Raw genomic sequence first — 22929 nt, 5'->3', positions numbered from 1 at the left:
ATGATTTGAGGTGATTTTGGGGTGATTTGAGGTCATTTTGGGGTGATTTGAGGTGGTTTTGGGGCATTAAAGTGGAGTTAATTGGTTGGTTTTGGTCACCTGGAGTCACCTGGGCAGGTTCCTGAACCAGGTGGGGTCTCACCTGTGGGTCCAGGAACTCACCTGGGGGGGTTGGGGGGGATTTGGGGTGATTTGAGGTGATTTGGGGGTGATTTGAGGTCATTTTGGGGTGATTTGAGTTGATTTTGGGGGGATTTGAGGTCATTTTGGGTGATTTTGGGGTGATTTGAGGTGGTTTTGGGTGATTTGGGGTGGACAGGGAGGGCACCCCCAGGTTCTACCTGAGGATCCTGGCGGACCTGGAGGACTACCTGAACGAGGTACCCACTCACCTGGAGGTCCAGGAACTCACCTGGGGGGTTTAGGGAAAATTTGGGGGGATTTGAGGTGATTTTGGGTGATTTGAGGTCATTTTGGGGTGATTTGAGGTGGTTTTGGGGCATTAAAATGGAGTTAATTGGTTGGTTTTGCTCCCCTGGACTCACCTGGGCAGGTTCCTGAGCCAGGTGGGGTCTCACCTGGGGGGTCCAGGAACTCACCTGGAGGGTTTAGGGAAGATTTGGGGGGATTTGAGATGATTCTGGGATGATTTTGGGGTGATTTGAGGTGATTTTGGGGTGATTTGAGGTCATTTTGGGGTGATTTGAGGTCATTTTGGGTCAGAAAAAGGGGGTTGTTGAGTTGGTTTTGGTCACCTGGACTCACCTGGGCAGGTGGGGTCTCACCTGGGGGGGTGTGGGAAAAGATTTGGGGTGATTTGAGGTCATTTTGGGGTGATTCGAGGTGATTTTGGGTCACTAAAATGGAATTATTTAGGTTTATTTACTCACCTGGGCAGATACTGGAACAGCTTTTCTTTTTTTACCATTTTAAGATGGTTTTTTTTTCCTTTCTAAACCATTTTTTACCATTTTTTTTCCATTTTAAACCATTTTTTCCCATTTTTTTTCCCATTTTTTAAACCATTTTTTGCCATTTTTCTTTTTTCCGTTTCAAGCCCCTTTTTCCTCATTTTTTGATCCTTTTAAAACTCTTTTTTCCCCATTTTTTTCCTGCTTTTTTTTGCATCCTTTTTAAGCTGCTTTTTTTCCTGTGTTTTTTCCATTTTTTGCCCTTTTTCAATCCCTTTTTTTTTGACCCTTTTTGACCATTTTTTGACCATTTTAATGCAGTTTTTTCTATTTTTTTTTGTCTGGGGTTTTTGCCAGTTTTTGACCGTTTTCAACCATTTTTTTTCCTTCTTTTACCACTTTTGACTATTTTTGACCTTTTTTTTCTTTTTTTACCATTTTTTGACCATTTTTTCCCATTTTTTGGCCATTTTTTCACCGTTTTTCACCCGCTTTTGGCCGTTTTGCGCTCGCTTTTTGGGGGTTTTCAAGGAATTTTTAAATTTCACATTTTTTTGGTGTTTTCAGTTATGGGAGGACAAGGAGGGGAAGAAGAAGATGAACAAGAACAACGCCAAGGCCCTGAGCTCCCTCCGGCAGAAGCTCCGTAAATACAACCGAGACTACGAGGCCCAGATCGCCGCCTACCGACAGGTGGGGCGCTAATTAGGGCTAATTAGGGGCTAATTAGGGGGTCATTTGGTTGGGAGGGGGTTAAAATGAGATTTAATGGGGTTAAAATGGGATTTAACGGGGTTAGAATGGGGTTTAATGTGGTTAAAATGGGATTTAATGGGGCTAAAATGGGATTTAATGGAATTTATTGGGATTATAATGGGATTTAATGGGGCTAAAATGGGATTTAATGGGGTTATAATGGGATTTAATGGGGTTATAATGAGATTTAATGGGGTTATAATGGGATTTAATGGGGTTATAATGGGATTTAACGGGGTTAGAATGGGGTTTGATGGGGTTAAAATGGGGTTAAAATGAGATTTAATGGGGTTAAAATGGGGTTAAAATGGGATTTAATGGGGTTAAAATGGGGTTTAATGGGGTTAAAATGGGGTTAAAATGGGATTTAATGGGGCTAAAATGGGGTTAAAATGGGGTTTAATGGGGTTAAAATGGGGTTAAAATGGGGTTAAAATGGGGTTTAATGGGGTTAAAATGGGGTTAAAATGGGGTTAAAATGGGATTTAATGGGGTTAAAATGGGATTTAATGGGGTTAAAATGGGGTTAAAATGGGATTTAACGGGGTTAATTTGGGGTTAAAATGGGATTTAATGGGGTTGAAATGGGATTTAATGGGGTTAAAATGGGATTTAATGGGGTTAAAATGGGATTTAATGGGGTTTAAAATGGGATTTAATGGGGTTAATTTGGGGTTAAAATGGGATTTAATGGGGTTAAAATGGGATTTAATGGGGTTAAAATGGGATTTGATGGGGTTAAAATGGGATTTAATGGGGCTAAAATGGGATTTGATGGGGTTAATTTGGGGTTAAAATGGGGTTTAATGGGGTTAAAATGGGATTTAATGGAATTTAATGGGGCTAAAATGGAATTTGATGGGGTTAAAATGGGATTTAATGGAATTTAATGGGGCTAAAATGGAATTTGATGGGGTTAAAATGGGATTTAATGGAATTTAATGGGGCTAAAATGGAATTTGATGGGGTTAAAATGGGATTTAATGGAATTTAATGGGGCTAAAATGGAATTTGATGGGGTTAAAATGGGATTTAATGGGGTTAAAATGGGATTTAATGGGGTTAAAATGGGATTTGATGGGGTTAAAATGGGATTTAATGGGGTTAAAATGGGATTTAATGGGGTTAAAATGGGATTTAATGGGGTTAAAATGGGATTTGATGGGGTTAAAATGGGATTTGATGGGGTTAAAATGGGATTTAATGGGGTTAAAATGGGATTTAATGGGGTTAAAATGGGATTTAATGGGGTTAAAATGGGATTTATTGGGGTTATAATGGGGTTAAAAGGGGATTTAATGGGGTTAAAATGGGATTTATTGGGGTTAAAATGGGATTTACTGGGGTTAATTTGGGGTTAAAATGGGATTTATTTGGGTTAAAATGGGGTTTAATGGGGCTAAAATGGGATTTAATGGAATTTATTGGGGTTAAAATGGGATTTAGTGGGGTTAAAATGGGATTTACTGGGGTTAATTTGGGGTTAAAATGGGATTTAATGGGGCTAAAATGGGATTTCCTGGGGTTAAAATGGGGTTCAATGGGACTTTTGGGAGGGTAAAGGGGTCTAAAATGGGATTTTTGGATTTTTCTGGGGTTAAAATGGCTGCTTTTGGGGTCTTTTTGATTCAGGGGCTGATTTTGGGGTCATTTTTGGGGCAGTTTGGGGTCATTTTTGGGGTCATTTTTTTTGCAGAACCCGGAGCAGTCGGACGAGGACGAGGAGAAAAGCAGGAGGGACTCCGAAGGTTTGGGGGGATTTTGGGGGCATTTTGGGGGATTTTGGGACAATTTGGGGGGTTTGGGGTCATTTTGGGGGTTTTGGGCTCATTTCAGGGTCTTTTGAGGTCATTTTGGACTCATTTTGGGTGGTTTTGGGGTCATTTCGAGGTCATTTCGGGGGGTTTGGGGTCATTTGGGGCTCATTTTGGGTTCATTTCAGGGGTTTTGGGGTCATTTTGGGCTCATTTTGGGTTCATTTCGGGGGTTTTGGGGTCATTTGGGGCTCATTTTGGGTGGTTTTGGGCTCATTTTGAGCTCATTTTGGGGTGTTTTGGGCTCATTTCAGGTTGTTTTGGGTTCATTTAGGGCTCATTTTGGGGGTTTTGGACTCATTTTGAGGTCATTTTGGGGTGTTTTGGGCTCATTTTGGGTGGTTTTGGGCTCATTTTGGGTGGTTTTGGGCTCATTTTGGCCTCATTTTGGGGCGTTTCGGGCTCGTTTCGAGAGTTTTTTGGGGTGGTTTTGGGGTAAATTGTGGTGTTTTACATCCCTTTGGGTTGGTTTTGGGGTTTTGGGGCTGATTTTGGGGTGTTTTTTGGTGTCCCCTGCAGGTTCTGCCTCCTCTTCGGGGGCCGAGGACGAGCCCGGGACGTTCCTGAAGCGCCGGGACCGCGACGAGACCCGGGGGAGGTTCAAGGTGGGGACTTTTCGGGGGGGTTTTGGGGTGATTTTTGGTGTTTTTAGGATGATTTTTGGAAATTTAGGGTGATTTTTGGTGGTTTTGAGGTGATTTTTTTGTGGTTTTAGGGTGATTTTGGGGGGTTTTGAGGTGATTTTTGATGGTTTTGAGGTGATTTTTGGTGGTTTTAAGGTGATTTTTGGTGTTTTTAGGGTGATTTTTGGTGGTTTTAGGGTGATTTTTGGTGGGTTTAGGGTGATTTTGGGGGGGTTTGAGGTGATTTTTGGGATTTTGGGGTGATTTTTGGGTTGTTTTGGGTGTTTTTGGGCTGTCCCATCAATAAATTTGTGTTCCAGGAGGAGGAGTCGGGGTCGGAGTCGGAGCCTGCCGAGGATTGGGGGGTCCCTGGGGGGGTTTTGGGGTGATTTTTGGGTGTTTTTGAGGTGATTTTTGGGTGTTTTTGAGGTGATTTTTGGGTGTTTTTGGGGTGATTTTTTGGGTTTTAGGGTGATTTTGGGGTGATTTTTTGGAATTTTGGGTTGTTTTGGGTGTTTTTGGGCTGTCCCATCAATAAATTTGTGTTCCAGGAGGAGTCGGGCTCGGAGTCGGAGCCTGACGAGGATTGGGGGTCCCTGGGGGGGTTTTGGGGTGATATTTGGTGTTTTTAGGGTGATTTTGGGGTGATTTTTTGGAATTTTGGGTTGTTTTGGGTGTTTTTGGGGTGCCCCATCAGTAAATTTGTGTTCCAGGAGGAGGAGTCTGGGTCAGAGTCAGAGTCTGACGAGGATTGGGGGGTCCCTGGGGGGGTTTTGGGGTGATTTTTGGGTGTTTTTAGGGTGATTTTGGTGTTTTTAGGGTGATTTTTTGGGTGTTTTGGGTTGTTTTGGGTGTTTTTGGGGTGTCCCATGGGTAAATTTGTGTTCCAGGAGGAGGAGTCGGGGTCGGAGTCGGAGTCAGACGAGGATTGGGGGGTCCCTGGGGGGGTTTTGGGGTGATTTTTGGGTGGTTTTGAGGTGATTTTTGGGTGTTTTTGGGGTGATTTTTTGGGTTTTAGGGTGATTTTGGGGTGATTTTTTGGAATTTTGGGTTGTTTTGGGTGTTTTTGGGGTGCCCCATCAGTAAATTTGTGTTCCAGGAGGAGGAGTCTGGCTCGGAGTCGGAGTCAGATGAGGATTGGGGGGTCCCTGGGGAGTTATTGGGGGTTTTTAGGGGGGATTTTGGGGTTTTTTGGGGTGATTTTTTTGAATTTTGGGGTGTTTTGGGTGTTTTTGGGGTGTCCCATGGGTGAATTTGTGTTCCAGGAGGAGGAGTCTGGCTCGGAGTCGGAGTCAGACGAGGATTGGGGCGACGACTCCTCGGAGTCGGACTCGGAGTCGGACGAGGACGACGGGAAATTCACCTCCCTGGCCTCCAAATTCCTCAAAAAGTGAGGGGGATTTGGGGGGAATTTGGGGGATTTAGGGGATTTCCGGGATCTGGGGGGATTTATTTATGGGATTTATGGGATTTGGGGGATTTATTTCTGGGATCTGGGGGATTTTATGGGATCTGGGGAATTTCTGGGATCTGGGGGGCAGGATTTGTGGGATTTCTGGGATTTTTGGGGTGGGGTTTTTGGGATTTCTGGGATTTCCAGGATCCGTGATTTAGGGTTGAGGAGCAGCGCGGGGCTGAGAGGAGATCCCTGGGGATTTCTGGGATTTCTGGGATTTTTGGGGTGGGATTTTTGGGGTGGGATTTTGGGAATTTTTTGGGATTTCTGGGGTGGGATTTTTGGGGATTTGGGGGATTTTTGGGATGGGATTTTGGGGATTTTTTGGGGCAGAATCCATGGATTTTTGGAGCAGAATCCATGGGATTTGGGGGATTTTTGGATTTTTAGAATCCAGGGGATTTTGGGGTGGGATCTGTGGGATTTTGGGGATTTTTTTGGGGGCAGAATCCATGGATTTTTGGGATTTGGGGGATTTTGGGGGTGGGATTTTTGGAATTTCTGGGATTTTTGGGGTGGGATTTTTGGGGATTTTTTGGGTGGGATTTTTGGGATTTTTTGGAATTTTTGGGATTTTTTGGGATTTTTGGGATTTCTGGGGTGGGATTTTTGTGGATTTTTGGGGTGGGATTTTTGGAATTCCTGGGATTTTTGGGGTGGGATTTTTGGAATTCTTGGGATTTTTGAGGTGGGATTTTTGGGATTTTTGGGGTGGGATTTCTGTGGATTTTTGGGGTGGGATTTTTGTGGATTTTTGGGGGGTGATTTTTGGAATTCCTGGGATTTTTGGGGTGGGATTTCTGGGATTTTGGGGTGGGATTTTTGTGGATTTTTTCGAATTTTTGGGTTGGGATTTTTGGGGTGGGATTTTGGATTTTTTGGGATTTTTGGGATTTTTGGGGTGGGATTTTGGATTTTTTGGGATTTCTGGGATTACTGGGGTGGAATTTTTGGATTTTTTTGGATTTTTGGGATTTCTGGGATTTCTGGGGTGGGATTTTGGATTTTTTGGGATTTTTGGGATTTCTGGGGTGGGATTTTGGAATTTTTTGGGATTTTTGGGGTGGGATTTCTGGGGTGGGATTTTGGAATTTTTGGGATTTTGGGGTGGGATTTCTGGGGTGGGATTTTGGAATTTTTGGAATTTCGGGGATTTTTGGGGTGGGATTTTGGGGATTTTTGGGATTTCTGGGGTGTAATTCTGGGATTTTTTGGGATTTCTGGGGTGGGATTTTTGGAATTTCTGGGATTTTTTGGGATTTTTGGATTGGGATTTCTGGGATTTTTTGGGATTTCTGGGATTTCTAAATCCCGAATTTAGGGACGAGGAGCGGCGCGGGGCCGAGAGGAGATTTCTGGGGTAGAATCCATGGATTTTGGGGATTTTTTGGGGCAGAATCCATGGATTTTGGGGATTTTTGGGGTGGGATTTTGGGGATTTTTGGGATTTCTGGGGTGGAATTTTGGATTTTTTTGGATTTTTGGGATTTCTGGGATTTCTAAATCCCCAATTTAGGGACGAGGAACGCAGCGGAGCCGAGAGGAGATTTCTGGGGCAGAATCCATGGATTTTGGGGATTTTTTGGGGCAGAATCCGTGGATTTTTGGGGATTTTTAGGATGGGATTTTTGGGATTTCTGGGGTGGGATTTTGGGGTGGGATTTTGTGATTTTTAAATCCCTAATTTAGGGACGAGGAGCAGCGTGGGGCCGAGAGGAGATTTCTGAGGATTTCTGGGATTTTTGGGGTGGGATTTTTGGGGATTTTGGGGATTTTTAGGATGGGATTTTTGGGGATTTCTGGGATCCACGGATTTCTGAGATTTTTGGGACGGGATTTTTGGAATTTCTGGGATTTTTGGGGTGCGATTTTGGGGATTTTTGGGATTTCTGGGGTGTAATTCTGGGATTTTTTGGGATTTTTGGGATTTCTGAGGTGGGATTTTTGGAATTTCTGGGATTTTTTGGGATTTTTGGATTGGGATTTCTGGGATTTTTTGGGATTTCTGGCATTTCTAAATCCCCAATTTAGGGACGAGGAGCGGCGCGGGGCCGAGAGGAGATTTCTGGGGTAGAATCCATGGATTTTGGGGAATTTTGGGGCAGAATCCATGGGATTTTGGGATTTTTGGATTTTGGGACGGGATTTTTGGGATTTCTGGGATTTTTTGGGATTTCTGGGATTTCTGGGGTGGGATTTTGGGATTTTTTAGGATTTTTGGGATTTCTGGGGTGGAATTTTGGATTTTCTGGGATTTTTGGGATTTCTGGGATTTCTGGGGTGGGATTTTGGGATTTTTTAGGATTTTGGGATTTCTGGGGTGGAATTTTGGATTTTTTGGATTTTGGGATTTCTGGGATTTCTGGGGTGGGATTTTGGGATTTTTTAGGATTTTTGGGATTTCTGGGGTGGAATTTTGGGATTTTTTTGGATTTTTGGGATTTCTGGGATTTCTAAATCCCCAATTTAGGGACGAGGAACACCGCGGAGCCGAGAGGAGATTTCTGGGGTAGAATCCATGGATTTTGGGGATTTTTTGGGGCAGAATCCATGGGATTTTGGGGATTTTTTTGGATTTTTGGGACGGGATTTTTTTGGGATTTCTGGGATTTTTTGGGATTTCTGGGATTTCTGGGGTGGGATTTTGGGATTTTTTAGGATTTTTGGGATTTCTGGGGTGGAATTTTGGATTTTTTGGGATTTTTGGGATTTCTGGGATTTCTGGGGTGGGATTTTGGGATTTTTTAGGATTTTTGGGATTTCTGGGGTGGAATTTTGGATTTTTTGGGATTTTGGGATTTCTGGGATTTCTGGGGTGGGATTTTGGGATTTTTAGGATTTTGGGATTTCTGAGTGAATCTTGGATTTTTGATTTTGGGATTTCTGGGATTTCTGGGGTGGGATTTTAGGATTTTTGGGATTTCTGGGGTGGAATTTTGGATTTTTTTGGATTTTTGGGATTTCTGGGATTTCTGGGGTGGGATTTTGCAATTTTCGGATTTTTGGGGTGGATTTTCTGGGATTTTTGGGATTTCTGGGATTTCTGGGGTGGATTTTGGGATTTTTAGGATTTCTGGGGTGGAATTTTGGATTTTTGGATTTTGGGATTTCTGGGATTTCTGGGGTGGGATTTTTGCAATTTTTTCGGATTTTTGGGGTGGGATTTTCTGGGATTTTTTGGGATTTCTGGGATTTCTGGGGTGGGATTTTGGGATTTTTTAGGATTTCTGGGGTGGAATTTTGGATTTTTTTGGATTTTTGGGATTTCTGGGATTTCTGGGGTGGGATTTTTGCAATTTTTTCGGATTTTTGGGGTGGGATTTTCTGGGATTTTTGGGGATTTCTGGGATTTCTGGGGTGGGATTTTAGGATTTTTGGGATTTCTGGGGTGGAATTTTGGATTTTTTTGGATTTTTGGGATTTCTGGGATTTCTAAATCCCCAATTTAGGGATGAGGAGCGCCGCGGGGCCGAGAGGAGATCCCTGGGGATTTCTGGGGTGGGATTTTGGGATTTTTTAGGATTTTTGGGATTTCTGGGGTGGAATTTTGGATTTTTTTGGATTTCTGGGATTTCTGGGATTTCTAAATCCCCAATTTAGGGACGAGGAGCATCACAGTGCCAAGAGGAGATTTCTGGGGCAGAATCCATGGATTTTGGGGATTTTTTGGATTTTTGGGACGGGATTTTTTTGGGATTTCTGGGATTTTTTGGGATTTCTGGGATTTCTGGGGTGGGATTTTAGGATTTTTGGGATTTCTGGGGTGGAATTTTGGATTTTTTTGGATTTTTGGGATTTCTGGGATTTCTGGGGTGGGATTTTTGCAATTTTTTCAGATTTTTGGGGTGGGATTTTCTGGGATTTTTTGGGATTTTTGGGATTTCTGGGGTGGGATTTTGGATTTTTTTGGATTTTTTGGGATTTCTGGGATTTCTAAATCCCCAATTTAGGGACGAGGAACGCCGCGGGGCCGAGCGGCGCCGGGAGGAGAAGGCGAAGAAGAAGCTGGAGCGGAAAACGCGGCGCGAGGAGGAGGAGGAGGAGGAGGAAGGGGGGGAGTGGGAGAAGGTCAAGGGCGGAGTCCCCCTCGTCAAGGTCAGCAAAAAACAACATTTTGGGGCAAAAAACCCGAGTTTTGGCTCAAAATTCTGATTTTGGGGTGAAAATCCTCATTTTGGGTGAAAAATCGGGATTTTTTTAGGGTCAAAATTGTGATTTTCGGAGCAGAAATTGTGATTTTTTTTTGTTGGAAATGGGGATTTTTTTAGGGTGGGAATTCTGGTTTTTGGAGGGGAAAATTCTGATTTTTTGAGGTGGAAAGATTCTGATTTTTTTGTGAAAGTTCTGATTTTTTTTTGGTGAAAAATTCTGATTCTGGGGGTGAAAATTCTGATTTTTTTAGGGTGAAAATTTGATAATATTTTTGGTGAAAAATTCTGGGTTTTCGGTGAAAATTTTGATTTTTTTTGGTGAAAAATTCTGATTTTTTGGGGGTGAGAATTCTGATTTTTGAGGTAGAAATTCTGATTATGGGGTGAAAACCTCTGATTCTTTTAGGGTAAAAATTCTGATTTTTGGAGGGGAAAATTCTGATTTTTTTTGTTGGAAATTATGATTTTTTTAGGGTTAAAATTCTGGTTTTTAAAGGGGTGGAAATGCTGATTTTTTGGGGTGAAAATTCCGATTTTTGGGGGCGAAAATTCCGATTTTTGGGGCAAAAATTCCAATTTTTGGGGCGAAAATTCCGATTTTTGGGGTGGAAAATTCCGATTTTGGAGCAGAAATTGCTGGTTTCTGGATGGAAAATTCTGATTTTTGGGTTAAAAAAATGGCTTTGCTGGGGTAACCCCCCTAATTTTGGGGGTAAAAATTCGGATTTTTTGGGGTGAAAATTTGGATTTTGGGGGTGAGAATTCCGATTTTTGGGTGAAAATTTGGATTTTTGGGGTGAAAATTCTGATTTTGGAGCGGAAATTTCTGGTTTCTGGGTAGAAACTTCTGATTTTTGGGGCGAAAATTCTGATTTTTGGGGTGGAAATTCCGATTTTTGGGGCGAGAATTCCGATTTTTGGGGTGGAAATTCCAATTTTTGGGGCGAAAATTCCGATTTTTGGGGCAAAAAGTCAGGTTTTTGGGGTGAATGAAAATTTCTATTTTTAGGGCAAAAATTCCGATTTCTGGGGCGAAAATTCCGATTTTTGGGGTGGAATTGCTGATTTTTTGGGGGGAAAATTCCAATTTTTGGGCGTGAAAATTCTGGTTTTTAGGGTAAAAATTCTGATTTTTGGGGGTGAAAATTCTGATTTTTTGAGTGAAAAAATCTGATTTTGGGGGTGAAAATTCAGATTTTTGGGGCAGGAAATGCTGATTTGGGGCAGGAAATGCTGATTTTTTGGCAGGAAATGCTGATTTTTGGGCGGAAATGCTGATTTTGGGGCAGGAAATGCTGATTTTTTTAGAGGAAATGCTGATTTTGGGGCAGGAAATGCTGATTTTGGGTGGAAATGCTGATTTTTGGGTAGAAATGCTGATTTTGGGTGGATTTTGGGTGTTTTTGGGGCAGGAGAAGCCGAAAATGTTCGCGAAGGGCACCGAGATCACCGTGGGGTTGGTGGTGAAGAAACTCAACGAGATCCTCCAGGCTCGGGGCAAGAAGGGCACGGACAGGTGGGGATTTTGGGGAAAAAGCAGGGATTTTGGGCAAAAACGGGAAAAAAGGGGGATTTTGGGGGGAAAAATGGGGATTTTGGGGCAAAAATAGGGGAAAAATGGGGATTTTTGAGGAAAAAGGAGTTTTTGGGATAAAAGGGGGGAAAAATGGGGATTTGGGGGGAAAATGGAGGAGAAAAAAGGGGATTTTGGGGAAAAAGCAGGGATTTTAGAGGCAAAAACTGGGAAAAAGGGGGATTTTGGGAGAAAAACCGGGATTTAGGGGCAAAAATGGGGGGTTGGGGAAAGAAATGGGGAAAATGGGGATTTTGGGCAAAAATAGGGGAAAAGAAGGGATTTTGAGGAAAAAATGGGATTTTTGGGGGGAAAAAATCGGAATTTGGGGCAAAAATGGGGGGGTTGGGAAAAAAATGGGGATTTGGAGGGGAAAAATGGGGATTTTTAGGGGGGAAAAAGGGGATTTTGGGGCAAGAATGGAGAAGGAAAAGGGATTTTGGGGAAAAATGGGGATTTGGGAAACGGGGAAAAATGGGGATTTTTGAGGAAAAATGGCTTTTTTGGGGATAAAATGGGGAAAATGGGGATTTTGGGGGGAAAATGTGGGATTTTGGGGGGGAAAATGGGGATTTTTGAGAAAAAATTGACAATTTTTGGGGAAAACCCTGATTTGGGGGTTAAAAATGAGGGGGTTTGTGGGGGAAAATGGGGATTTTGGGGGAAAATGGGGGGGAAAATAGAGATTTTTGAGAAAAAAAGGGGATTTTTTTGCATTAAAGGGGGGGAAAATGGGGATTTTTGGAAAAAAATGGGGTTAAATTAACCATTTTGGGGGTGAAAAAAGCCGATTTTTGGGTTCAAAAAGACCAATTTTGGTCAATTTTGGGTTGAAAAAAGCGGATTTTTGGGGTTAAAAACTCGGATTTTGGGGTTGAAAAGGCCGATTCTGGCCGTTTTTGGGGTGAAAGAAGCCGATTTTTGGGTTAAAAAGGGCCAATTTTGGTGACTCTTGGGTTAAAAAAATCAGATTTTTGGGTTAAAAAATCAGATTTGGGGGTTAAAAAGGCTGATTTTGGTCACTTTTGGGTGAAAAATTCGGATTTTTGGGTTGAAAAGGCTGGTTCTGGTCATTTCTTGGGGTGAAAAAAGCTGATTTTGGGTTAAAAAAGGCCAATTTTGGTCATTTCATGGGCTAAAAAAAGCTGATTTTGGGGGGGAAAAGTTGGATTTGAGGGTTAAAAAAGACTGATTTTGGTCAATTTTGGGTTGAAAAAAGCTGATTTTTGGGTTAAAAAAGGGTTAATTTTGGTCACTTTTGTGTTAAAAAAAATCAGATTTTGGGGTTAAAATCTTGGATTTTGGCCGATTCTGGCCGTTTTTGTGGTGAAAAAAGCCAATTTTTAGGTTAAAAAAGGCTGATTTTGGTCACTTTTTGGTGAAAAAAAATGAGATTTTGGGGTTAAAACGTCAGGTTTTGGGGTTAAAAAGGCCGATTTTGGTCTATTTTGGGTTAAAAAAATCATATTTTGGGGTTAAAACCTCGGATTTTGGGGTTGAAAGGGCCAGTTCTGGCCGTTTTTGGGGTGAAAAAAGCCAATTTTAGGTAAAAAAGACTGGTTTTGGTTGTTTTGTGGGTTAAAAAAATCAGATTTTGGGATTAAAAACTGGGATTTTTGGGTTGAAAAGGCCGATTCTGGCCGTTTTTGGGGTGAAAAAAGCCGATTTTTGGGTGAAAAAGGTGGATTTTTGGGTAAAAAAGGCCGGTTCTGACCATTTTTGGGGTGAAAGAAGCCGTTTTTTGGGTGAAAAAAGCGGATTTTTGGTGGTTTTGGGTGCCAGGGCGGCGCAGATCGAGCTCCTGCAGCACCTGGTGTCGGTGGCCCACGAGCACAACCTGGGGGTGCCGCTGGAGCTGAAGATCAAGTTCAACATCGTGGCCTCCCTCTACGACTACAACCCCAACCTGGCCGCCTACATGAAGGTACTGGGGGGAAATTGGGGTTAAATGGGGGGAAATTGGGTTTAAATTGGATTTTAATGGGGTTAAATTGGGTTTAAATGGGGTTAAATTGGATTTAAAGGGGGTTAAATTGGATTTAAATGGGGGTAAATTGGATTTAAATTGGATTTTAATGGGGTTAAATGGGATTAAATTGAAATTAAATGGGGTTAAAGTGGATTTAATGGGGTTAAATTGGATTTAAATGGGATTTCCTGGGGCCTCCCTCTACGACTACAACCCCAACCTGGCCGCCTACATGAAGGTACTGGGGGGAAATGGGGGGTAAATTGAATTTAAAGGGGGTTAAATTGGATTTAAATGGGGGTAAATTGGGTTTAAATGGGGTAAATTGGATTTTAATGGGGGTAAATTGGGTTTAAATGAGGAGAAATTGAATTTAAATTGTATTTTAATGGGGTTAAATGGGGGTAAATTGGACTTAAATGGGGTGAAATTGAACTTAAATTGGATTTCAGTGGGGGTAAATGGAGTAAATTAAGTTTAAGGGGGGTTAAATGGGGGTAAATTGGATTTAAATGGGGTTAAATTGGGTTTAATTGGGATTTCCTGGGGCCTCCCTCTACGACTGGAGCCCCAACCTGGCCGCCTACATGAAGGTACTGGGGGGAAATTGGGGGAAATTGGGTTTAAATGGGGTTAAATTGGATTTAAATTGGATTTTAGTGGGGGTAAATGGGGGTAAATTGGATTTTAATGGGGTTAAATTGGGGTAAATTGAATTTAAATGGGGATAAATTGGATTTAAGTGGGGGTAAATGGGGTTTAAATGGGGGAAATTGAATTTAAATTGGATTTTAATGGGGTTAGATGGGAGCAAATTGGATTTAAATGGGGTTAAATTGGATTTAAATTGGATTTAAATGGGGGTAAATGGGGGTAAATTGAACTTAAGTGGTGTTAAATTGGATTTAAAGGGGGTAAATTGAATTTAAATGGGGGTAAATTGAATTTTAATGGGGGTAAATTGGATTTTAATGGGAATAAATTGAATTTAAATGGGGATAAATTGAGTTTTAATGGGGGTAAATTGGATTTAAATGGGGGTAAATTGGATTTAAATGGAGGTAAATTGGATTTAAATGGGGAAATTGGGGTTAAATGGGGGTAAATTGGATTTAAATAGGGGTAAATTGGTTTTAAATGGGGGTAAATTGGGGTTAAATGGGGGTAAATTGGTTTTAAATGGGGGTAAATTGGATTTAAATGGGGGAAAATTGGGGTTAAATGGGGGTAAATTGGATTTAAATGGGGGTAAATTGAATTTAAAGGGGGTTAAATTGATTTAAATGGGGTAAATTGGGTTTAAAGGGGTAAATTGGATTTTAATAGGGGTAAATTGGGTTTAAATGAGGAGAAATTGAATTTAAATTGTATTTTAATGGGGTTAAATGGGGGTAAATTGGACTTAATTGGGGTGAAATTGAACTTAAATTGGATTTCAATGGGGGTAAATGGAGTAAATTAAGTTTAAGGGGGGTTAAATGGGGGTAAATTGGATTTAAATGGGGTTAAATTGGGTTTAATTGGGATTTCCTGGGGCCTCCCTCTACGACTGGAGCCCCAACCTGGCCGCCTACATGAAGGTACTGGGGGGAAATTGGGTTTAAATGGGGTTAAATTGGATTTAAATTGGATTTTAGTGGGGGTAAATGGGGGTAAATTGGATTTTAATGGGGTTAAATTGGGGTAAATTGAATTTAAATGGGGATAAATTGGATTTAAGTGGGGGTAAATGGGGTTTAAATGGGGGAAATTGAATTTAAATTGGATTTTAATGGGGTTAGATGGGAGCAAATTGGATTTAAATGGGGTTAAATTGGATTTAAATTGGATTTAAATGGGGGTAAATGGGGGTAAATTGAACTTAAGTGGTGTTAAATTGGATTTAAATGGGGGGAAATTGAATTTTAATGGGGGTAAATTGGATTTAAATGGGGGATAAATTGAATTTTAATGGGGGTAAATTGGATTTAAATGGGGGTAAATTGGATTTAAATGGGGGTAAATTGAATTTTAATGGGGGTAAATTGGGTTTAAATGGGGGTAAATTGGTTTTAAATGGGGGTAAATTGGATTTAAATGGGGGAAAATTGGGGTTAAATGGGGGTAAATTGGATTTAATTGGGGGTAAATTGAATTTAAAGGGGGTTAAATTGGATTTAAATGGGGGTAAATTGGGTTTAAATGGGGGGTAAATTGGATTTTAATGGGGGTAAATTGGGTTTAAATGAGGAGAAATTGAATTTAAATTGTATTTTAATGGGGTTAAATGGGGGTAAATTGGACTTAAATGGGGTGAAATTGAACTTAAATTGGATTTCAATGGGGGTAAATGGAGTAAATTAAGTTTAAGGGGGGTTAAATGGGGTAAATTGGATTTAAATGGGGTTAAATTGGGTTTAATTGGGATTTCCTGGGGCCTCCCTCTACGACTGCAACCCCAACCTGGCCGCCTACATGAAGGGCTGGGGGGAAATTGGGTTTAAATGGGGTTAAATTGGATTTAAATTGGATTTTAGTGGGGGTAAATGGGGGTAAATTGGATTTTAATGGGGTTAAATTGGGGTAAATTGAATTTAAATGGGGATAAATTGGATTTAAGTGGGGGTAAATGGGGTTTAAATGGGGGAAATTGAATTTAAATTGGATTTTAATGGGGTTAGATGGGAGCAAATTGGATTTAAATGGGGTTAAATTGGATTTAAATTGGATTTAAATGGGGGTAAATGGGGGTAAATTGAACTTAAGTGGTGTTAAATTGGATTTAAATGGGGGAAATTGAATTTTAATGGGGGTAAATTGGATTTAAATGGGGGTAAATTGGATTTAAATGGGGGTAAATTGAATTTTAATGGGGGTAAATTGAGTTTTAATGGGGGTAAATTGGATTTAAAGGAGGTTAAATAGGATTTACATGGAGGTAAATTGGACTTAAATGGGGTTAAATTGGATTTAAATGGAGGTAAATTGGATTTAAATGGGGTTGAATTGGATTTATATGGAGGTAAATTGGACTTAAATGGGGGTAAATTGGGTTTAAATGGGGTTAAATTGGATTTAAAGGGGGGTAACTTGGATTTAAATTGGATTTTAATGGGGGTAAATTCAATTTAAATGGGGGCAAGTTGGATTTAAATGGGGTTAAACGGGGGTAAATTGAGTTTAAGTGGGGTTAAATTGGGGTAAAATTGAATTTCAATGGGATTAAATTGAATTTGAATGGGGTTAAATGGGGTTAAATTGAATTTAAATGGGTCAGGGGGGTTATTTTTGGGGTAAATGATGATGATTTATGGGGTAAATGATGATTTTTGGGGTAAATGATGATGATTTATGGGGTAAATGATGATTTTTGGGGTAAATTATGATTTTTGGGGTAAATGATGATAATTTATGGGGTAAATGATGATTTTTGGGGTAAATGATGATGTTTTATGGGGTAAATGATGATTTATGAGGTAAATGATGATTTTTGGGGTAAATGATGATTTTTGGGGTAAATGATGATGATTTATGGGGTAAATGATGATTTTTGGGGTAAATGATGATGATTTTGGGGGTAAATGATGATGATTTATGGGGTAAATGATGATTTATGAGGTAAATGATGATTTTTGGGGTAAATGATGATGATTTATGGGGTAAATGATGATTTATGGGGTAAATGATGATTTTTGGGGTAAATGATGATTTTTGGGGTAAATGATGATTTTTGGGGTAAATGATGATTTTTGGGGTAAATGATGATGATTTGTGGGGTAAATGATGATTTTTGGGGTAAATGATGATGATTTATGGGGTAAATGATGATTTATGGGGTAAATGATGATTTTTGGGGTAAATGATGATGATTTATGGGGTAAATGATGATTTTTGGGGTAAATGATGATGATTTATGAGGTAAATGATGATTTTTGGGGTAAATGATGATGATTTTGGGGTAAATGATGATGATTTATGGGGTAAATGATGATTTATGAGGTAAATGATGATTTTTGGGGTAAATGATGATTTTTGGGGTAAATGATGATGATTTATGAGGTAAATGATGATTTTTGGGGTAAATGATGATGTTTTATGGGGTAAATGATGATTTTTGGGGTAAATGATGATGATTTATGGGGTAAATGATGATTTTTGGGGTAAATGATGATTTTTGGGGTAAATTATGATGATTTATGGGGTAAATGATGATTTATGGGGTAAATGATGATTTTTGGGGTAAATGATGATTTTTGGGGTAAATGATGATGATTTATGGGGTAAATGATGATTTTGGGTAAATGATGATTTTTAGGGTAAATATGATGATTTATGGGGTAAATGATGATTTTTGGGGTAAATAGATGATTTTGGGGTAAATGATGATGATTTATGGGGTAAATGATGATTTTTGGGGTAAATGATGATGATTTTTGGGGTAAATGATGATGATTTATGAGGTAAATGATGATTTTTGGGGTAAATGATGATGATTTTAGGGTAAATGATGATGATTTATGGGTAATGATGATTTATGGGGTAAATGATGATTTATGGGGTAAATGATGATTTTAGGTAAATGATGATTTATGGGGTAATGATGATTTTTGGGGTAAGATGATGATTTATGGGGTAAATGATGATTTTTGGGGTAAAATGATGATGATTTATGGGGTAAATGATGATTTTGGGGTAAATGATGATTTTTGGGGTAATATGATGATTTGGGGTAAATGATGATTTTGGGGTAAATGATGATGATTTATGGGGTAAATGATGATTTTTGGGGTAAATTATGATTTTTGGGGTAAATGATGATTTTTGGGGTAAATGATGATGATTTATGGGGTAAATGATGATTTTTGGGGTAAATGATGATGATTTATGGGGTAAATGATGATTTTTGGGGTAAATGATGATGATTTATGGGGTAAATGATGATTTTGGGGTAATGATGATGATTTTAGGGTAAATGATGATGATTTATGGGGTAAATGATGATGATTTTTGGGGTAAATGATGATGATTTGTGGGGTAAATGATGATGATTTGTGGGGTAAATGATGATTTATGGGGTAAATGATGATGATTTATGAGGTAAATGATGATTTTTGGGGTAAATGATGATGATTTTGGGGTAAATGATTTTAGGGTAAATGATGATGATTTTGGGGTAAATGATGATTTTTGGGGTAAATGATGATGATTTTTGGGGTAAATGATGATTTTTGGGGTAAATGATGATTTATTAGGTAAATGATGATTTTTGGGGTAAATGATGATGATTTATGGGGTAAATGATGATTTTTGGGGTAAATGATGATGATTTTTGGGGTAAATGATGATTTTTGGGGTAAATGATGATGATTTATGGGGTAAATGATGATTTTTGGGGTAAATGATGATTTTTGGGGTAAATGATGATGATTTATGGGGTAAATGATGATTTTTGGGGTAAATGATGGTGATTTATGAGGTAAATGATGATTTTTGGGTCCTGTTTCTCAGCCTGAGCTGTGGCAGAAGTGCCTGGGCTGCCTCGAGGAGCTGCTCTGGGGGCACCCCCGGCTCTGGGTGCAGATGATTTTCTGTGGGTCAGGGATTGTTCTATGGGGTCAGGGGGTTATTTATGGGGTAAATGATGATTTTTGGGGTAAATGATGATGTTTGGGTCCTGTTTCTCAGCCTGAGCTGTGGCAGAAGTGCCTGGGCTGCATCGAGGAGCTGCTCTGGGGGCACCCCCAAATCTGGGTGCAGATGATGATTTATGGGGTCAGGGGGTGATTTATGGGGTAAATGATGATTTATGAGGTAAATGATGATTTTTGGGGTAAATGATGATTTTTGGGTCTCCCCCCACAGCCTGAGCTGTGGCAGAAGTGCCTGGGCTGCCTCGAGGAGCTGCTCTGGGGGCACCCCCAGATCTGGGGGTTGGTGATGATTTATGGGGTCAGGGATTGTTCTATGGGGTCAGGGGGTTATTTATGGTGTAAATGGTGATTTTTGGGGTAAATGATGATAATTTATGGGGTAAATGATGATTTTTGGGGTAAATGATGATGATTTTTGGGGTAAATGATGATTTTTGGGGTAAATGATGATTTTTGGGTCCTGTTTCTCAGCCTGAGCTGTGGCAGAAGTGCCTGGGCTGCCTCGAGGAGCTGCTCTGGGGGCACCCCCAGATCTGGGGGTTGGTGATGATTTATGGGGTCAGGGATTGTTCTATGGGGTCAGTGGGTTATTTATGGGGTAAATGATGATTTTTGGGGTAAATGATGATGATTTTTGGGGTAAATGATGATTTTTGGGGTAAATGATGATGATTTTTGGGGTAAATGATGATGTTTGGGTCCTGCCCCTCAGCCTGAGCTGTGGCAGAAGTGCCTGGGCTGCCTCGAGGAGCTGCTCTGGGGGCACCCCCAGCTCTGGGTGCAGATGATTTTCTGTGGGTCAGGGATTGTTCTATGGGGTCAGGGGGTTATTTATGAGGTCAGATAATGATTTTTGGGGTAAATGATGATTTTGGGTCTCCCCACAGCCTGAGCTGTGGCAGAAGTGCCTGGGCTGCCTCGAGGAGCTGCTCTGGGGGCACCCCCAGATCTGGGGGTTGGTGATGATTTATGGGGTCAGGGATTGTTCTATGGGGTCAGGGGGTTATTTATGGGGTAAATGATGATTTTTGGGGTAAATGATGATTTTTGGGGTAAATGATGATTTTTGGGGTAAATGATGATGATTTTTGGGGTAAATGATGATGTTTGGGTCCTGCCCCTCAGCCTGAGCTGTGGCAGAAGTGCCTGGGCTGCCTCGAGGAGCTGCTCTGGGGGCACTCCCAGCTCTGGGGATTGGTGATGATTTATGGGGTCAGGGATTGTTCTATGGGGTCAGATGATTTTCTATGAGTTAGGGGATGATTTTTGGGGTAAATGATGATTTTTGGGTCCTGTTCCTCAGCCTGAGCTGTGGCAGAAGTGCCTGGGCTGCCTCGAGGAGCTGCTCTGGGGGCACCCCCAGCTCTGGGGGTTGGTGATTTTCTGTGGGTCAGGGATTGTTCTATGGGGTCAGGGGGTTATTTATGGGGTAAATGATGATTTTTGGGGTAAATGATGATTTTTGGGTCTCCCCCCACAGCCTGAGCTGTGGCAGAAGTGCCTGGGCTGCCTCGAGGAGCTGCTCTGGGGGCACCCCCAGATCTGGGGGTTGGTGATGATTTGTGGGGTCAGGGATTGTTCTATGGGGTCAGGGGGTTATTTATGGGGTAAATGATGATTTTTGGGGTAAATGATGATTTCTGGGTCTCACCCCACAGCCTGAGCTGTGGCAGAAGTGCCTGGGCTGCATCGAGGAGCTGCTCGAGCTCCTCTTCGCCCACCCCGAGATCTTCGTGGGCGAGAACGTCCTGGAGGAGTCGGAGAACCTCGGGAACCCCGAGCAGGTGGGGGAGGCATTTATGGGGTTTGGGGTCACTTATAAGGATTTTGGGGTCATTTACGGGGGTTTGGAGTCGTTTAGGGAGGTTTGGGGTCACTTATGGGGGGTTTGGGGTCAGTTATGGGGGGTTTGGGGGGCATTTATGGGGGTTTGGGGTCATTTATGGGGTTTAGGGTCACTTATGGGGTTTGGGGTCATTTATGGGGTTTTGGGGTCATTTATGGGGGGTTTGGGGTCATTTATGGTGATTTTGGGGTTGGTTTTGGGGCAGTTTGGGGTCATTTATGGGGGTTTGGGGTCATTTATGGGGGTTTGGGGTCAATTATGGGGGTTTTGGGGTCATTTATGGGGGTTTGGGGTCAGTTATGGGGAGTTTGGGGTCACTTATAAGGATTTTGGGGTCATTTACGGGGGTTTGGGGTCATTTATGGGGGCTTTGGGGTCATTTATGGGCGTTTGGGGTCATTTACGGGGCTTTGGAGTCGTTTATGGGGGTTTGGGGGGCATTTACAGGGGGTTGGGGGGCATTTACAGGGGATTTGGGGTCATTTATGGGGGTTTGGGGTCATTTATGGGGGGTTTGGGATCATTTTTGGGGATTTTGGGATCATTTACGGGGGTTTTGGGGTCACTTATGGGGTCTGACCCCCCCCAATTCCAGCCCTACAGGGTTCGTGGGTGCGTCCTGACCCTGGTGGAGCTTTGGGGGGGGTCTCTGTGGGTTTTTGGGGGGGTTTTTTGGGTTTTTTGGGGTTTCTATGGATTTTTGGGGGTCAGGATGGATTTTTGGGGGGTTTTTTTTGGGTTTTTGGGGTCAGGATGAATTTTTGGGGTGTTTTTTTGGGTTTTTGGGGTCTGACCCCCCCCAATTTCAGCCCTACAGGGTGCGTGGGTGCGTCCTGACCCTGGTGGAGCTTTGGGGGGCTCTCTGTGGGGTTTTGGGTTCTCTGTGGGGTCAGGATGAATTTTTGGGGGCTCAGGATGAATTTTTGGGGGTTTTTTGGGGTGTTTTTTTGGGTTTTTGGGGTCTGACCCCCCAATTTTAGCCCTACAGGGTGCGTGGGTGCGTCCTGACCCTGGTGGAGCTTTGGGGGGGGTCTCTGTGGGTTTTTGGGGTCTCAGTGGGTTTTTGGGGGTCAGGATGAATTTTTGGGGTGTTTTTTTGGGTTTTTGGGGTCTGACCCCCCCCAATTTTAGCCCTACAGGGTGCGTGGGTGCGTCCTGACCCTGGTGGAGCTTTGGGGGGCTCTCTGTGGGGTCAGGATGAGTTTTTGGGGTTTTTTTTTGGTTTTTTGGTGTTTCTATGGATTTTTGGGGGTTTTTTGGGGTGTTTTTTTGGTTTTTTGGGGTCTGACCCCCCAATTTCAGCCCTACAGGGTTCGTGGGTGCGTCCTGACCCTGGTGGAGCTTTGGGGGGGGTCTCTGTGGGTTTTTGGGGTCTCAGTGGGTTTTTGGGGGTCAGGATGAATTTTTGGGGTGTTTTTTTGGGTTTTTGGGGTCTGACCCCCCCCAATTTTAGCCCTACAGGGTGCGTGGGTGCGTCCTGACCCTGGTGGAGCTTTGGGGGGCTCTCTGTGGGGTCAGGATGAGTTTTTGGGGTTTTTTTTTGGTTTTTTGGTGTTTCTATGGATTTTTGGGGTGTTTTGGGGTGTTTTGGTTTTGGGGTCTGACCCCCCAATTTCAGCCCTACAGGGTTCGTGGGTGCGTCCTGACCCTGGTGGAGCTTTGGGGGGGGTCTCTGTGGGTTTTTGGGGTCTCAGTGGGTTTTTGGGGGTCAGGATGAATTTTTGGGGTGTTTTTTTGGGTTTTTGGGGTCTGACCCCCCCCAATTTTAGCCCTACAGGGTGCGTGGGTGCGTCCTGACCCTGGTGGAGCTTTGGGGGGCTCTCTGTGGGGTCAGGATGAGTTTTTGGGGTTTTTTTTTGGTTTTTTGGTGTTTCTATGGATTTTTGGGGGTTTTTTGGGGTGTTTTTTTGGGTTTTTGGGGTCTGACCCCCCAATTTTAGCCCTACAGGGTTCGTGGGTGCGTCCTGGCCCTGGTGGAGCTTTGGGGGGCTCTCTGTGGGGTCAGGATGAATTTTTGGGGTGTTTCTGTGGGTTTTTGGGGGTCAGAGTGAATTTTTGGGGTGTTTCTGTGGGTTTTTGGGGGTCAGAGTGAATTTTTGGGGTGTTTCTGTGGGTTTTTGGGGTCTGACCCCCCAATTTCAGCCCTACAGGGTGCGTGGGTGCGTCCTGACCCTGGTGGAGCTTTGGGGGGCTCTCTGTG

The 22929-nt window shown here is 42.2% G+C and overlaps 1 protein-coding gene and 1 long non-coding RNA gene across 24 annotated transcripts in view; both read left to right on the top strand.

Moving 5' to 3' along the window:
• Nucleotides 1–311: 311 nt before the first annotated feature.
• The window catches only part of LOC126635192 (eukaryotic translation initiation factor 3 subunit C-like protein), a gene marked incomplete at its 5' end in the record, with an annotated part of 42965 nt that continues 20347 nt past the window's right edge, over nt 312–22929 (top strand). The window contains 9 exons of the mRNA XM_050306175.1: nt 312–380; nt 1479–1604; nt 3364–3415; nt 4001–4086; nt 5370–5494; nt 9511–9655; nt 11124–11227; nt 13067–13208; nt 20542–20667. Coding sequence (XP_050162132.1) covers nt 312–380; nt 1479–1604; nt 3364–3415; nt 4001–4086; nt 5370–5494; nt 9511–9655; nt 11124–11227; nt 13067–13208; nt 20542–20667 — 975 coding nt within the window. The remainder of the gene's footprint in view (nt 381–1478; nt 1605–3363; nt 3416–4000; nt 4087–5369; nt 5495–9510; nt 9656–11123; nt 11228–13066; nt 13209–20541; nt 20668–22929) is intronic.
• Nucleotides 16097–19533, top strand: LOC126635187 (uncharacterized). Of its 23 annotated transcripts, none has more exons than XR_007627568.1 (5): nt 16097–16588; nt 16709–16787; nt 16851–16891; nt 17232–17452; nt 18485–19533. It is a non-coding gene; the product is annotated as an uncharacterized LOC126635187 (long non-coding RNA). The 23 variants fall into 23 exon arrangements; XR_007627559.1 differs by having other exon boundaries at nt 16851–16910; XR_007627569.1 differs by having other exon boundaries at nt 16534–16547; nt 16851–16910.

This window comes from Myiozetetes cayanensis, unplaced genomic scaffold, assembly GCF_022539395.1.
Source record: "Myiozetetes cayanensis isolate MyiCay16 unplaced genomic scaffold, myiCay2020 scf114, whole genome shotgun sequence".
NCBI classification, from domain to species: domain Eukaryota; kingdom Metazoa; phylum Chordata; class Aves; order Passeriformes; family Tyrannidae; genus Myiozetetes; species Myiozetetes cayanensis.
This window is presented reverse-complemented; position numbering and strand designations above follow the sequence as displayed.